The sequence below is a fragment of the Saimiri boliviensis genome, chromosome 10 (genome assembly GCF_048565385.1).
Source record: "Saimiri boliviensis isolate mSaiBol1 chromosome 10, mSaiBol1.pri, whole genome shotgun sequence".
NCBI classification, from domain to species: Eukaryota; Metazoa; Chordata; class Mammalia; order Primates; family Cebidae; genus Saimiri; species Saimiri boliviensis.
The window spans coordinates 90,490,014-90,506,422 of NC_133458.1; the positions used below are offsets into that span (position 1 = coordinate 90,490,014).

Sequence of the window (16,409 nt, forward strand, 5' to 3'; positions counted from 1 at the left end):
CTTTTCAAAAAATTTTTTGTTGATCCTTGCATTTTTTTTTCTTTTAGTTTAATTCTGCTCTCATCTTTATTCTTTCTTTCCTACTAATCTGTGAAGTGTGTCACCAGGCCATTTATTTGAAAGTCTTGCTTCTTTTTTGATACAAGCATTTATTGCTGTAAATGTCTCTCTTCACACTGGTTTTGCTATATCTCGTTGGTTTTGTTATGTTGCTTTGATTTTCAGTTGCTCCAAGGTGTTTTCTAATTCCCTCTTTAATTTCTTCCTTGACCCAGTGGTCATTCAGGAGCGTTTTGTTTAATTTCCGTGTGTGTGTGTTTTTGCCTTTGTTTCTTTTTGAGCTGGGGTCAGGAGCATGTTGTTTAATTTCTATGTTTTTTGTTTTTGTTTCTTTCTGAGATGTTGCCCAGGCTGGAGTGCAGTGGTGTGATCTCAGCTTACTGCAACCTCTGCCTCCCGGGTCCAAGCAATTCTCCTGATTCCCCTCCTTTTTAGCTGAGATTGTAGGTGTTTGCCACCACATTCATCTAATTTTTGTATTTTTAGTAGAGATGGGGTTTCATCATGTTGACCAGGCTGGTCTCGAACTCCTGACCTTAAGTGATCTCTCTCCCTCAAGCTCCCCAAATGCTGGAATTACAGGTGTGCTTTACCATGCCTGGCCAATTTCCATGCGTTTGTATAGTTTTCAGTTTCTCTTGTTGAGTTTTAGTTTTCCTTTGTTTTCTGAGATGAAGCTAGATATGGTTTTAATTTTAAAACCTTTTTTGAGCTTTGTTTTGTGGCTTAGGTATTGTCTATTCCTAGAGAATGTTCCATATGCTGATGAGAAGTATGCATATTTTGTTGCTGTTGGGTAAAATGTTCTGTAAATATCTGTTAGGTTAATTTGGTCTTTAAGTGCAGTGTATAATCAGTGTTTTTTAAATTAATTTTCTCTCTAGATGATCTGTCTAATAGTGAGAGTTGGGTGCTGTTTTTCCCTTTAGATCTAATAATATTTGATTTACGTATCTGGGTACTCTGTTGTTGGGTGCATATGTATGTTTAGAATTGTTATATTCTCTTGCTGATTGAGCCCCTTATTATTATATAATGACCTTCTTTGTTATTTTCTGCTGTTTTTGACTTAACGCCTGTCTTACGTGATAGAGCTATAGCTTCATCTGATTGCTTTTGGTTTCCTTTTGCATGGAATATCTTTTCTCATCTTTTGGCAGTATATAATTGGGTCATTAAAAAAAAATCCTTTCAACCAGTCTGTGTCTTTTAAGTGGAAAGTTTAACTGGTTTGCATTCAAGGCTGTCGTTGATACATGTATGAGGGTTAATTTCTGTCATTAATTGATTCTCATTGTTTTGTGTATCTTTTGTTTCTTATTTTATCTCTTATCATTGTGGTTTGGTGGTTTTCTGTAGTGGTAACAGTTTTTCTTCTTTATGTGTTTGGTTTACCAGTAGATTTTATAGTTTAGTGTGTTTTATAGTGGTAGATATTATACTTTGACTTTCAGGTATACAACTCTCTTGGTAGAGATGGGGTTTCACCATCTTGGCCAGGCTAGTCTTGAATTCCTGACCTAAGATGATCTCCCCACCTTGGCGGCCTCCCAGAGTGCTGGGATTACAGGCATAAGCCACTGTACTCAGCCAGATGATCTATTTGAAGTGTTATTATCTGCTCATTATTTCAGTTTTTTTGTTGAGGTGAGTACCAGATACCTCATCAGTCATCTTGAAGCCCATCCATCCTGACTGTATTTATTGAAAAAAAAAGTCCACTTCTTAGTGGACCTACCCGTGCAGTTCAAACCTGTGCTGTTTAAGGATCAACTATAGTTGAACTTGGTAAGAATCTTTAAAACTCTAAATAGAAAAACTTGATTTTAGACCTGTATCACTGACCAAAAGTATTTGTGAATTGTATCCTCCTTCATTACAGGTTTGTTCTTTTTTTCCTTTGTTTTGTAACACCTATTTTTCCTTGCAGGATGATAAAGTCAGATCCCTCCTCTGTAGTTTGATATATTATAGAAGTTCAATCACTGCTGAACAAGTTTTAAATGCTGAATGTTTCTTGATACCAAAAGAGAAATCAGTTCCAAACCCAGAAAAAGATACTGAATATATCCCATATAAAAAAGAAGAAGAAATAAAGACAGAGAACTTGGATAAATGTATGGAGAAGACAAGAAACGGTGAAGCCAACTTTGATTGTTAGATTATTATTCTGTTGTTGTTGCAGATGTTCTTTTTAAAAGCTTTGTTTAGTTTGGTTAATGTACAAAAATACCTAGAAATGTTCTGGGACTAGTTCAGTTGTATCTTTAGTATTCAGGCTGTGAAAAATAAAGATGTTTGGCTATGCACAGAATAGTTTGTATGCTTTGAACTTTAGTTTACTTGGAGTTTGATATGGTTTGGCTGTGTCCCCACCCAAATCTCATTTTAAATTGTAGTTACCGTAATCCCCACATATTCTGGGAGGGACCTCATGGGAGGTAATTGAATCATGGGGATGGGTTTTTCCCATACTGTTCTCACAGCAGAGAGTACATCTCAGGAGATCATGTGGTTTTATAAAGGGGAGTTGCCCTACACAAGCTTTTTGCCTGCTTCCATGTAAGACATGCTGTTACTCTTCCTTCATCTTCTGCCATAATTGTTAGGCCTCCCCAACCATGTGAGCAACTGTGAGTCTTCTTTCCTTTATAAATTACCCAGTCTCAGGTATGTCTGTATTAGCAGGTTGAGAACAGACTAATACAGTAAATTGGTATCAAGAATGGAGTGCTGCTAAAGATACCCAAATATGTGGAAGTGACTTTGGAACTGGATAATAGGCAGAGGTTGGAACAGTTTGGAGGGCTCAGAAGAGGACAGGAGGATGTGGGAAAGTTTGGAACATCCTAGAGACTTGTTGAATGGCTTTGACCAAAATGCTGATAGTGCTAGGGCCAATGAAGTCCAAATTTAGGTGGTCTCAGATGGAGATGAGGAGCGTGTTGGATGCTGGAATAAAGGTGACTCTTGCGACGTTTTAGCAAAGAGACTGGCAGCATTTTGGCCCAGAGATTTGTGCAGCTTTGAACTTGAGAGATGATTTAGGGCATCTGGTGGAAGAAATTTCCTTTTTTTTAAAATTATACTTTAAGTTCTGGGGTACATGTGCAGAACGTGCAGGTTTGTTATGTGGGTATACACGTGCCATGGTGGTTTGCTGCGTCGATCACCCTGTCATCTATATTAGGTATTTCTCCTAATGCTCTCCCTCCCCTATCCCCCTACCCCACTCCCCAGCAGGCTCCAGTGTGTGATGTTCCCCTTCCTGTGTCCACGTGTTTTCATTGTTCAACACCTACTTACGAGTGCGAACATGTAGTGTTTGGTTTTCTGTTCTTGTGTCAGTTTGCTGAGAATGTTTGTTTCCAGCTTCATCCATGTCCCTGCAAAGGACATGAACTCATCCTTTTTTATGGCTGCATAGTATTCCATGGTATATATGTGCCACATTTTCTTTATACAGTTTATCATTGATGGGCATTTGTGTTGGTTCCAAGTCTTTGCTATTGTGAACAGTTGCCGCAATAAGCATACCTGTGCATGTGTCTCTATAATAGAATGATTTATAATCCTTTAGATATATGCCCAGTAATGGGATTGCTGGGTCAAATGGTAGACATTTATGCAGCCAACAAACATACAAAAAAGCTCATCATCACTGGTCATTAGAGAAATGCAAATTAAAACCATATGGAGATACCATACCATGCCAGTTAGAATGGTGATCATTGAAAAATCAGGAGACAACAGATGCTGGAGAGGATGTGGAGAAATAAAACACTTTTACACTGTTGGTGGGAGTGTAAATTAGTTCAACCATTGTGGAAGACAGTGTGGCAATTCCTCAAGGATCTGGAATAGAAACACCATCTGGTAGAAGAAATTTCTGAGCAGCAAAGCATTCAAGGGTGACCTGGTGCTGTTAAAAGCATTCAGTCTTATGTATTCACAAAAATATGATTCAGAATTGGAACTTCATGTTTAAAAGGAAAGCAGAGCATAAAAGTTCAGAAAATTTCCAGCCTGATGATGCAATAGAAAAGAAAAACCTATTTTCTAAGGAGAAATTCAAGTCAGCTGCAGAAATTTGTATAAGTAATGAGGAGCCAAATGTTAATCACTAAGAGAATGGGGAAAATGTCTTCAGGGCATATCAGAGATCTTTGTGGCAGGCTCTCCTATGACAGGCTCTCCTATCGCATGCCCAGAGGCCTAAGAAGAAAAAATCGTTTGTGGGCCAGGCCCAGGGTCCCCCTGCTGTGTGGAGCCTAGGGACTTGGTGCCCTGCATCCCAGCTGCTTCAGCTGTGGCTAAAATGGGCCCAGATAAAGCTTGGCCCATGGCTTCAGAGGGTACAAGCTCCAACCCTTGGCAACTTCCAACTTGCATGTGGTGTTGAGCCTGTAGGTGCACAGAAATAAAGAATGGAGGTTTGAAATCTCCACCTAGATTTCAAGGGATCTTTGGAACCACCTGGATGTCCAGACAGAAGTTTTCTACAGAGGTGGGACCCTCATGCTGAACCTCTGTTAGGGCAGTGTGGAAGGGAAATGGGGAGTCGAAGCTCCCACACACAGTTCCTACTGGGGCACTGCCTAGCAGAGCTGCGACATGAAGGCTGTGGTCCTCCAGACCTCAGAATGGTAGATCCACTGACAGTTTGCACTTTGTTCCTGGAGAAGCTGCAGACAACAGCAGCTTGTGACAACAGGTGGGAGTGGGGGCTGTACCCTGTAAAGCCACAGGGCAGAGCAGGCCAAGGCCATGGGAACCCACCTCTTGCATTAGTGTGACCTGACTGTGGGTCAAAGGAGGTCGTTTTGGAGCTTTAAGTTTCTGCCGTGCTGGATTTCGGACTTGCATGGGGTGCTGGATTTCTAACTTGCATGTAGCCCCTTTGTTTTGGCCAATTTCTCCCATTTGGAACAGGTGTATTTATCCAATGCCTGTGCTCACCTTGTGTCTGGGAAGTAACTAACTTGCTTTTGATTTTATAGGCTCATAGGCAGAAGGGACTTACCTTGTCTAAGATGAGAATTTGAAGTCTGGACTTTAGAGTTAATGCTGAAATGAGTTAAAACTTTGGGGGACTATTGAGAAAGCATGATTGGTTTTAAAATGTGAAGACATGAGATTTGGGAAGTGCCAGGGGTGGAATGATGTGGTTTGGCTGTGTCTCCACTCAGTTCTCACCTTGAATCCTCATGTGTCAAGAGTAGGCCCAGGTGAACATAATTGAATCATGGGGACAGTTTCCGCCATACTGTTCTCGTGATAGTGAATAGGCCTCATAAGATCTGATGGTTTTGTAAAGGAGGGTTCCCCTGCACAAGACCTGTTACCTGCTACACGTAAGACATCCCTTTGCCTTTCCTTTGTCTTCTGCCATGATTGTGAGGCCTCCCAGCTATGTGGAACTGTGAGTCCATTTAACCTCTTTCCTTTGTAAATTACTGAGTCTTGGGTATGTCTTTATTAGCAGCATGAGAACAGACTAATACAGAGTTACTAATGAAGTATTTTCTGATTCTAATTACCTTTTGAAATTGAGTAATTAGAATGTGAAACTTTAGATAGGAAAGGTTATTACATTGCTTGACAAGTCCTGTACGGATTTACAGTATATTGGCTAGCTGGAGATGAAGGCTTGTGCTTTTATTCAGTAAATAATAGTTGTCATCTGCTTTGTATCCAGTTGAGGAAATATAAAGATAGATAAAACATGGTCCTTAGGCTTATGAGGGCTTTCATCTATTGAGAAATACAGAGATACAAACAGATTATAATGCATCATGGAATATCCAGTGACAGCTCTGGGCTTGATGAGATTATAAAGGGGTACTTTTCCTATGGAGGAGGGTTGTCAAGGAAAGCTTTCTGGAGAAGGTAGTATGTTAGTTAAATCATACAGGATGAGTCAAAATGGTGAAGAGAGTAGCAGGAGTATCTTTTTTTCCTTTTTTAGAGACAGTCTGGCTCTGTCACTCAGGCTTGATTGCAGTGGTGCAATCATGGCTCACTGTAACTTTGAACTCTTGGGCTCAAGAGATCCTTTCACCTCAGCCTCCCAAATGGTAGGATTACCTTAATAGCAGAGAAAACATCATGAAAGCACTGAAGGGAGAAACAGCTTGTTGTGTTAAGCAGTATAAAGTAAAAGGCAGGGAACAGGTAGATGAGAGTTTGTATGAAATAATAAAATGTTTATACCTAATTATTTTATAGGAAATGTGAAGTTATTAAAGAATTATGAGCAGGTTTAGCTTGCTCGAAATCCATCATCTACCTACGATGAAGATAGTAGGTGGCAATTGTAATAAAGTAGGGGAGAGACGATTAAAGCAAGCTCTAGAGAGGTAGAATTAGAGATGAAACCTATAGGACAAAGTTATAAAATAATTGGGAGACGAAATCAGTAGGACTTGGTATTTGGAGTATATGTAAACTTGAGTAGTATGGCAGAGTTTCTTGTTGCCTATTCAATATCCAGTCTTCTTTAGTTATAGATCCCATAGATCCCTAGTATTATTTGGAGTGTCAATGTACTTAGCAAGAGTATGTTTATCATTTTCTCTGTATGTAATGAGGCCTTTTGACTAAGTACTTGCAAATAAGGCTTCTAAAAAGGAGCTGACAAGGCTGGGAGATGTTCCCTCTGTGTTCACTCCTTTTTTACTATCCTGAAGCTAACATGATGGCTAGAATTGGAGCAGCTTCCTTGGATCATGAGATGATTTTGAGGAGGCAAGCCATGAGCTAGGATGATGGAACAGCAAGTTAGAAGGAACTGTGTCCTTTATCATTCTGGAGCCTCTGTATTAGCCTTGAGATTTTATGTTGAGAGAATAAACCCCTGTATCAAAGTGTGCTTCCAATATCAGCAGCTTTAGCATCACCTGGGAAGTTGTTAGAATGCAAATTCTCGTCCCTGTTCCAGACCTACTAAGTAAGAAACTCAGGGTGAGGGGTGGAGCCAACAGTCTGTGTTTTAATAAGCCCTTAAGTCGTTGTGATGAATACTAAAGGGAAATATTGCCATGTATTCAAGTCTTTGCAGCCTTTCAGCTTTCCTGTTTTATAGTAGAATTTAATTTCAGTTGACTCAGTAGTAAAAGCATAGCAGTAGATTTAAAATAAACTTGGAAAATTAAGGGGGACAAAGATGAACTGCTATTTTCTTAACATTTACTATTTTAAATAAAGTATTAGATCTGCATTTTCTAAGTGTTTTCTGAAGACTAGATTTTGGAGATTCTCAGCATACAAATGAATTTTGTGATTTGTTGTTTATGAAATGAATACCAAGTTGGAGATTTGAAACCACCTTTGCAGAAGTTATAACAGTGAGAAAGCATGACCGTCAAAGAGATCTGATGTAAGCCGTTCTATCTTGCCTTTAACCTCCAAACCACTTTTGTTCATTCCTAGGCATAGTGGAACTAATTTTGGGAGGAATTTAGTTTATACTTTCTCTCTAAAACAAAGATAACAGCCCCTCTCCAAAACAAAACCCCTTCTTGCTTGAGGAACAGACTACCTCTGTAAAACTGACGAGTGAGAGCCACAAGATAAGAAATTATGACTCGGGAGTCATGTAGCCAGAGGCCACAAAGGTTCCTTACCTCCCTAATTGCTCCTATGGATAACATTACTACTATAAAAGCTAAGATTGGTATTTGAGATATTTTTTCAGATCCTGCATTCTGTTGCATTTTCTGGTGCTACCCAGACCAGTAAGCGCTCACCTGGTCTTGTGGCCTCTCCACCCACCCACCCAGGAACTGACTCAGTGCAAGAGGACAGCTTAGACTCTTTGTAATTTTATCCCCTACTCAACCAATCAGCATTTCTCATTCCATAGCCCGCTGCTCAGCAAACAATTTTTAAATAACCCTAGCCTCTGAAATTTCAGGGAGACTGATTAAAGTAATAATAAAACTTTTATCTCCCATTTAGCTGTCTCTATGTGTATTAAACTCTTTCTCTACTGCAGTCCCCCTGTCTTGATAAGTCAGCTCTATCTAGGCAATGGCCAAGAAGAACCTGTTGGATGGTTACAGATTGATCATGCGTGTTAGACGGTAAAGTTTCTAAGAAGGGCTATAGGAAAGAAACCTAATTAGTTTTATTTAGACCAGTGTTTGCCAAAATAAACAGTGATAACTCCCCTTTCCCCCACATAATACCTAGCAACTTTTCTCATATAAAACTGGTGTGAGGATCAGATTTTGTGGGATAAGATAATTTTTTAAAAAAAATTTTATGTTTTGAAATGAAAATAATGAATGGTGAGAAGAGACAAATTATAAGTATCTGTGCAGTGAAATAAATATCTCTTGTAATATGTATACATATGCATAAAGGCAATGTAAAGGCAGACAAATGTGTTCACTGCGCTCTAGGCAGTCTTTGAGTGATGCAGCATATAATAAGCTATGAGAGCAATAATGTATATCACCAAAAGAGGAGGAAGGGAAAAGAAAGATGATGAGATTGAGGAATAGACATTTGACTCATTTTGGAGGAAGACAGTAGATTTATGGTTGCTTGGAACTGCAAGAAGGGCATTTCAGGCCAAGAAAACTAAAGAAGTTCAGTGGGTGGATTTGAGAGAGGGAAAAGCCACAAAAATAATAAAATGCCTAGGAATACAGCTAACCTGGGAGGTGAAGGATAGCTACAATGATAATTGCAATACAGTGCTCCAGGAAATCAGAGATGACACAAACACATGGAAAAACATTCCATGCTCAGGAATAGGAAGAATCAGTATTGTTAAAATGGCCATACTGCCCAAAGCAATACAGATTCAGTGCTATTCCTGTCAAACCACCAATGACATTTTTCACAGAATTTAAAAAAAAGGTATTCCTTTTCATTTTTTTTTTTTTCTGAGATGAAATTTTGCCATTGGCATCCAGGCTGGCATGCAACAATGGCATGATCTTGGCTTACTGCAACCTTCACTTCCTGGTTTCATGTGATTCTCTTGCCTCAGCCTCCCAAGTAGCTGGGATTACAGGCGCCTGCCACCATACCTGGATAATTTTTGTATTTTTAGTGGAGATGAGGTTTCATTATGTTGGCCAGGCTGGTCTTGAACTCCTGAACTCAGGTGATCCGCCTGCCTTGGCCTCCAAAAGTGCTGGGATTACAGGCATGAGCCACTGCACCTGGCCTAGAAAAAGATATTCTGAAATTCATATGGAACCAAGACTGAGCACAGATAGCTGAAGTAATGCTAAGCAAACAGCAAAGCTGGAGACATCACACTGCCTCACTTCAAATTATACTACAAGGCTACAGTAGCCAAAACAGCGTGCTGTTGTTACAAAAACAGACACAGAGACCAAAGGGAACAGGTTAGAGAGCTCAGAAATAAAGCTGCACACCTACAACCATCTGATCTTTGATGAAGTCAACGAAAAGCAATGGAAAAAGGACTTCCTATTCAATACATGGTACTGGGATAACTGGCTAGCTGTATATAGAAGATTAAAACTGAACCCCTCCTTTTCAGCATATTCAAAAATCAACATGTGAATTAAAGACTTAAGTGTAAGATTTACAACTATAAAAACGCTAGAAGAAAACTAAGGAAATGCTATTCTGGATATAGCCCCTCGCAGAGATACTATATGAAGACACCCAAAGCAATTGCAACAAAGCCAAAAATTGACAAATGTGACCTAATTAATGAGCTTCTGCACAGCAAAAGAAAACAGAATAAACAACCTACAGAATGGGAGAAAGTATTTGCAAACTATCCATCTGACAAAATTCTGATACCCAGAATTTGTAAGGAAGTTAAATTAACAAGCAACCCCATTAAAAATAGGGAAAGGACAAGAACAGACACTTCTTAAAAGAGGACATACACACGTTCAATCAGCATACTAAAAAATGTTCAGCATTGCTAATCATTAGAGAAATGCAAATCTAAACCACAATGAGATATCATCTCATCCCAGTCACAATGGATATTATTAAGAAGTAAAAAACAAAACAAAACAAAACCAAAACCAAAAACTTCCAGATGCTGGCAAGGCTGCAGAGAAAATGGAATGCTTACATACTGCCGGTGGGAATGTAAATTAGTTCAGCCACTCTCGAAAGCAGTTTGGAGATTTCTCAAATAACTTAGAACTACCATTTGACCCAGCAATCCTGTTAATAGGTTTATGCTCAAATTATTATAAGTTGTTCTACCATAAGGACATGTACGCGTATGTTCATGGCAGCTATTTACATGCGTATTGTGAATATTAAAGTTTACAGTAGCAAAGACATGGATTCAACCTAGATCACCATCAGTGATGGACTGGATTAAGAAAATGTACATATACAGCATATAATACTACACAGCTGTAAAAAGAATGAAATAACCACTTTGCAGCAACATGGATGGAGCTGGAGGCTGTTATCCTAAGGAAAGTGACAAAGGAATAGAAAACCAAAAACTGCCTGTTCTCACCTATAAGTGGGAGTTAAATATTGAGTATATATTTATATATAAGTAGGGAGCAGTGGACACTGGGGCATAGTTGAAGGTGGAGAATGGGTGGAGGGTGAGGATTGAAAAACTAGTCATCAGGTACCATGCTCATTACCCGGGTGATGAAATAATCTGTACACTAAACCCCCATGACATGCAGTTTTCCCACGTAACAAACAGGACATGTATTCCTAAACCTGAAATAGAGGTTGACAAGATAATAACATTCATCAAGTTAAAAAAAAAAATCAGTAATGGAAGTAAATTTGCAGACCTGATACGGTTTCGTAAAAACCACAGGTTCCCATTTACATATGGGAAATTTTTCCTCTAGCTTTATTGTCCGGATAGAACTGACTTAGTTTTATAGGCTTATTATTCATCTAATTAAACTGTCCTTTTGCAGTTTTAAATAAGTGCAAACTTTTTCTCAAACTTACGGGAATCCGCTGGTCCAATTCATACCAGTGCCAAGTCATTTTAGTGTGTATTTAATGCCAACATTTATTAAGTTTTTTCTTAGCATCTCTCCTTTATCTCAGCAAATCATAAACTTTACCACTTCTTAGTCGTTGGCATAACTGTATGTTCTATTTTGGAGTATTTTGAGGTTTTATTTCAAGATTTAGAACTCCTTTTAGCATTTCTTGTAGTACTGATTTGGTTGTGGCAAATTCTCTCAGTATTTGTTTGTCTGATAAAGACTTTATCTAAGGTAGTACCCCAATTCCTCTGGCTTGTAAGGTTTCTGCTGAGAAATCTGCTGTTAATCTGATAGGTTTTTTTTTTTTTTTTTTTTTTTTTTTAAATAAGTTACTTGATACTTTATCTCACAGCTTGTAAGATTCTTTCCTTCATCTTGACTTTGGATAACCTGATGACTACGTGCCTTCGTGATCTTTTTGTGATGTGTTTCCCAGGAGTTCCTTGAGTTTCTTGTATTTGGATGTTTGGCTCTCTGACAAGGCCAGGGAAGTTTTCCTCAGTTATTCCCTTAAATAAATTTTCCAAACTTTTAGGTTTCTCTTTTAACTCAGGAACACCAGTTATTCTTAGGTTTGGTCATTTATCATAATTCCATATTTCTTGGAGACTTTGTTCATTTTCTTAATCCTTTTTTTCTTAGTTTTTGTTTAGGTTAAATTGAAAGTCTTGTCTTTGAGCTCTGAAATTCTTTTTTGTACTTGTTCCTATTGTTGAAACTTTCCACTGTATTTTGGATTTCCCCAAGTAGGTCTTTTATTTCCAGAAGTTGTGATTGTTTTTTCTTTATGATAGCTACTTATATGGAAATTTTTTCATCTATATCCGGTATTGTTTCTTAACTTCTTTAGGTTGTTTTTCACCTTTCTCTGGTACCTCCTTGAGTAGCTTAATAATAAACCTTCTGAATTTTTTTTTCTGGCAATTCAGAGATTTCTTTTTGGTTTGGATTCATTGCTGGAGAACGAATGTGGTCTTCTGGAGGTGTTATAGAACCCTGTTTTGTCATATTGCCAGAATTACTTTTCTGGATCCATCTCATTTGGGTAGCCTCTTTCTTCAAATTGTTCTTGAATTTTTGATGGGACTGTTTTTTTTTTTTTTTTTTTTTTTTTTTAAGAGTTTCATTTTTTCCCTTAAGGACTGGACTTTAATGTTTGTTTGTTTTAGCCTAATTTGATTCTTGGTGCTTGTGAGGGTGAAGATGCTGTCTGAGTTCCCTAGTTACAGAGAGCCTTTGTGTGCTGGCTTTCCCTGATCCTGATTGTAGTAGTTATATTCTTGGTGTGCGGGCAGGCTTACGGTCTCCTATGAAGTTGAAATGGCAGGGATCTCTTGGAGCTTATATTGTTCTCTCATGGTGTGTGTTTTATTTATTTATTTAATTTTTTCTCAGTTTTTAATTTGCCGAGTTGATTCAGGCTTCAGGCCAATAGGGGAGGTATCCCTGGGTAAGCACTGGTTGTAGCTAAGGTAGGTAGGTAGATGTAATACTCAACAGTGGACTGAGGTTTCAGCCTTGATGAGGGTGGCTGGGGAGGCTTTTTATTCGATGTGCTGAGGTTTTATCAAGATGAAGAGTGGGAGCTACCTGAACTCCCCTGCCAGGCCAGCAGATAAGCTATTGACCTTACAGCCTCACTTCTGTCACAGTGTTTCAACTATTCAGATGAGACAGGCACCTCTTTCTATGTATAGGATTGTTGATGTTCCAAGTAGGGAGGAATTGTGACTCTGCCTCTCATGCAGGGTTGAATCTGGGTGGTGATCCTCCTCTGGGGCTGAGTTTACTCTGGATTGTTCCAGGAAGGCTGTCTATACGTATATCCATGCTGCATTCCTGTAGGGAAGTCCCAGCTGTGTCTGCAGTAGAGTGCCAGTGGAGAACGAGAACCCCTTCTTCAAGGCCCTTCATGGTCATAGAAGCTGCCTTCCTATTGAGATAGAGGTGCAGACTTTCCCTTCTGCTCCCAGCACTATAGTTGGGACTCTGCTGTGAGAAACTTCCCACCAGCAGAAAGATGTGGAACTCAAGGGCTACTTTTCAGATTCTTTTTTCCTATGGGGTAATTCCTTGATATGGGGCTCTCTCCCCCTTCCCCTCAGAATGGGGCTCTTGAGAGCTGGACTACAATGATTGTTACTGCTCTTCTGGGTCTGGCCATTCAGTGGGACTATCAGACTCTGGACTGGTGCTGGGGAATGTCTGCAGAGTTCAATGATGTGACCAGTCTTCAGGGCTCCCAGCCATGAATACCAGCACCTGCTCTGATGGAGGTAGCAGAGGATTGATGTAGGCTCTGAGATTGGCTGTAGATAGGCTCAGTGTGCTGGGTTTCTCGAATGTTGGTTATGCTAGCTGTGGAGGTGCCATGTGGACAGACTCAGGACCTCCGGTTAGCCAGGATGTTGCAGACAGTGATGTTAGCTGTTGTTTTCTCCTTTCTGGGAGGTGGCACTTGCAAGAGAGAAACAGCTGCAGTAGTCGTATTGGGATTTGAGCTTGCCCCACATTGGCCAGGGGAAGTATTTTGGCTTCTCAGGTGATAGGTGAGGCTATGAAGCTCCCAAGAGTTTATGTCTTTCGTGTTAAGCAACCAGGGTGGGTAGAGAAATGCCGTCAGGTGAGGGCATGGTTAGGTGGGTCTGAGCTCAGACTCTCCTTGGGTGGGGCTTGTCATAGCCACTGTGGGGGATGGGAAGGTGGTTCTCAGACCAGTGGGGTCATGTTCCAGAAGGGAGTATGGCTGTTTCTGCTGAGCAGAAGAGCTCGCCAGGGAGTGGAAATTAACTGGTAGTCAAAGGCTTCACCCAGCTCCCATGAAGTTGGCAAGGCCAGTCTTACTCCTGCAGTGCCCTGCTAACAGCCTTGCGTTTAGATCCAGGCAGCTTGTGCACAGAACTCAGACCTGCCCCAGGTTATAATCTTCCCTGCTGAGAAAGAAAGCATTATTTTTGAGCCATGCTTCTCCTCATGTGCTCATAATGCTGGGCACTCCGTACCCACGTTCACATCTGCTGCAGCTTCCCTTCCCTCCCAGATTCTGTTCAAGGGGGTTTATGCCCACTTGAAATTATTACAGAATTCAGCTGGGAGCCTTTTTTACCCTGTGACCCTTCGCCACATGTCTCTGTGAGATATAGTCAGGTATGGTTTCCTTGGGCTTGAGCTGAAGACTGGGAGTGCCTACAAGGCTGTTCCCACTGCTGCTTCTACTTTTATTTTTGTGCCACTCTCTAGATCCATTCTAGCTCTAGGTAAGTTTAAACCATTCCCATTTGATGTGAATTTTCAGATTCCCCAGTGGGGATATATGTTTAGAGGTAGATTCTCCCTCTGTCTCTTTTTTTTTTTTTTAGAGTCTTGCTCTGTTGCCCAGGCTGCAATGCTGTCACCCAGGCTTGAGTGTAGTCACCCAGACTGGAGTGCAGTGGTGTGATCTTGGCTCACTGCAACCTCTGCCTCCTGGGCTCAAGTGATTCTCCTCTTTTAACCTCCCAAGTAGCTAGCATTATAGTGCCTGCCACCACGTCCGGCTAATTTTTATATTTTTAGTAGAGACAGGGTTTTGCCATGTTGGCCAGGCTGGTCTTGAACTCCTGACCTCAGGTGATCCGCCCACTTCAGCCTCCCAAAGTGTTGGGATTACAGGTGTGAGCCACCGTGTCCAGCTGGTTTTCTGTCTCACACTTTGGAGACTCAGTGTTTCGCCTATCTCGTGGAGTTTGCAGTCATGTGCCACATCTTTCAAACGATCTGTGAATTCTTTCAGTTTTCCTGATACGTTCCTACATTGGTTCTTGGAACAAAAGTTCACAGTATGAATTGCCATACACTGTTCTGTCTGTCCAAATGGGAGAGGCTTACGAGTTCTGCCTCCTGCCCACCATCTTGGAATAAAGAAAGCCTCAGTAAATTTAAAAGGATTTAAATCATAAAAGGTATATTCTCTTCTAACCCCTTTGGGATGCAATTAGAATTCAGTAAGGAAATTTAGAAAATTTATAGCTTTCATTTGAAAATTAAACTACACACTCCTAAATAATTGAAAGTCATGGAAATTAGGCAAATTAGAAAATGGTTTGTGATAAATGAAAATAAAAGCATAAAAATTTTTGAGATGTAGTATAGCAGAGCATACAAAGAAAGCCTATGTTTAAAAGTAAGATTTTGATTAGTAACCTAACCTTCTACCTGAAGAAACTAGAAAAATACGAGTAAACTAAACTCAAAGTGAACACAAAGAAGAAAATAACGAGAGAGGAAACAGATGAATAGAAAAATAGAGATGAATCTGTAAAACCAAAAGTTGGTTGTTTGAAAACATCTACGAAATTGGGAAGAGTTTAGCTAGACTGTCTAAGAAAAGACAAAAACTCCCCAATTGTTAAAATGAAGAATGAAAGAAAAGGCTTATCTGTAAACCTTATTGATAATATAAGGAATGTTGATGTTCCAAGTAGGGAGGAATTGTGACTCTTGAGTATATAGTCCCTGCCAAATCTCATATTGAATTGTAATCCCCAATATTGGAGGTGAGTTCTGGTGGGAGGTGATTGGATCATGGGAGTGGATTTCTTGTGAATGATACAGCAGCGTCCTCTTGGTGCTGTCCTCATGATAATGAGTGAGCTGTCACCAGATCCAGTTGTTGAAAAGTGTATAGCATCTCTCCCTGCTTCTTGCTCCTGCTCCTACCATGTGAGATGCTGGCTATACCCTCTGCCTTCTGCCGTGATTGAAAGCTCCCTGAGCTTCCACCAGAAGCCAAGCAGATGCCAACACCATGCTTCCTGTACAGCCTGCAGGACTATGACCCAATTAAATCTCTTTTCTTTATAAATTACCTAATTTCAAGCATTTCTTTATAGCAAAGCAAGTACAGCCTAATACACTAATCAAGATAAGAAGGATTATGTGGGAATATTATGAACAATGGTGTGCCAACAAAGTAGAGGACCTCAATGAAATGGACAAATTCCTAGAAAGGTTATATTCCTATAAAACAGATACAAGAAGTAGGAAATGTAAATAGACCTATAACTTGGAAAGATAGAATAAGTAACTAGAAAATTCTTAAAAACACAAGCCAAAATGACTGTATGGTCAGTTCTACCAGACATGTAAAGAAGAGCTACTACAGTTCCTTCGCAAACTTTTCTAAAAAATGGAAGAGGAGGAACACTTTCCAACTCATCCTATAAGGCCAATATCACCTAATACCAATGCCAGACAATCGCAAGAAAAGGAAACTACAAATGTCTCTTATGAATATAGGTGCAAAAATCCTTAACAGAATACTAGCAAACTGAATCTAGCAACATTTAAGAAGGAGTATACACCATGAACATGTGGCATTTATCTCAG

General features: G+C 39.9%; 1 protein-coding gene across 2 annotated transcripts in view; it reads left to right on the forward strand.

The window, feature by feature from the left end:
* Positions 1-16,409, forward strand: part of STK31 (serine/threonine kinase 31) — a 492,334-nt gene that overhangs the window by 132,315 nt on the left and 343,610 nt on the right. Inside the window, exon 24 of one of the 2 annotated variants that reach the window (XM_074379615.1) lies at positions 1,991-2,510. The exons of the other annotated variant lie outside the window; for it this stretch is intronic. Coding sequence (XP_074235716.1) covers positions 1,991-2,221 — 231 coding nt within the window. The 3' untranslated portion in view covers positions 2,222-2,510. Of the gene's footprint in view, positions 1-1,990; positions 2,511-16,409 lie in introns of those variants that run through there. 2 annotated transcript variants of the gene reach the window in all.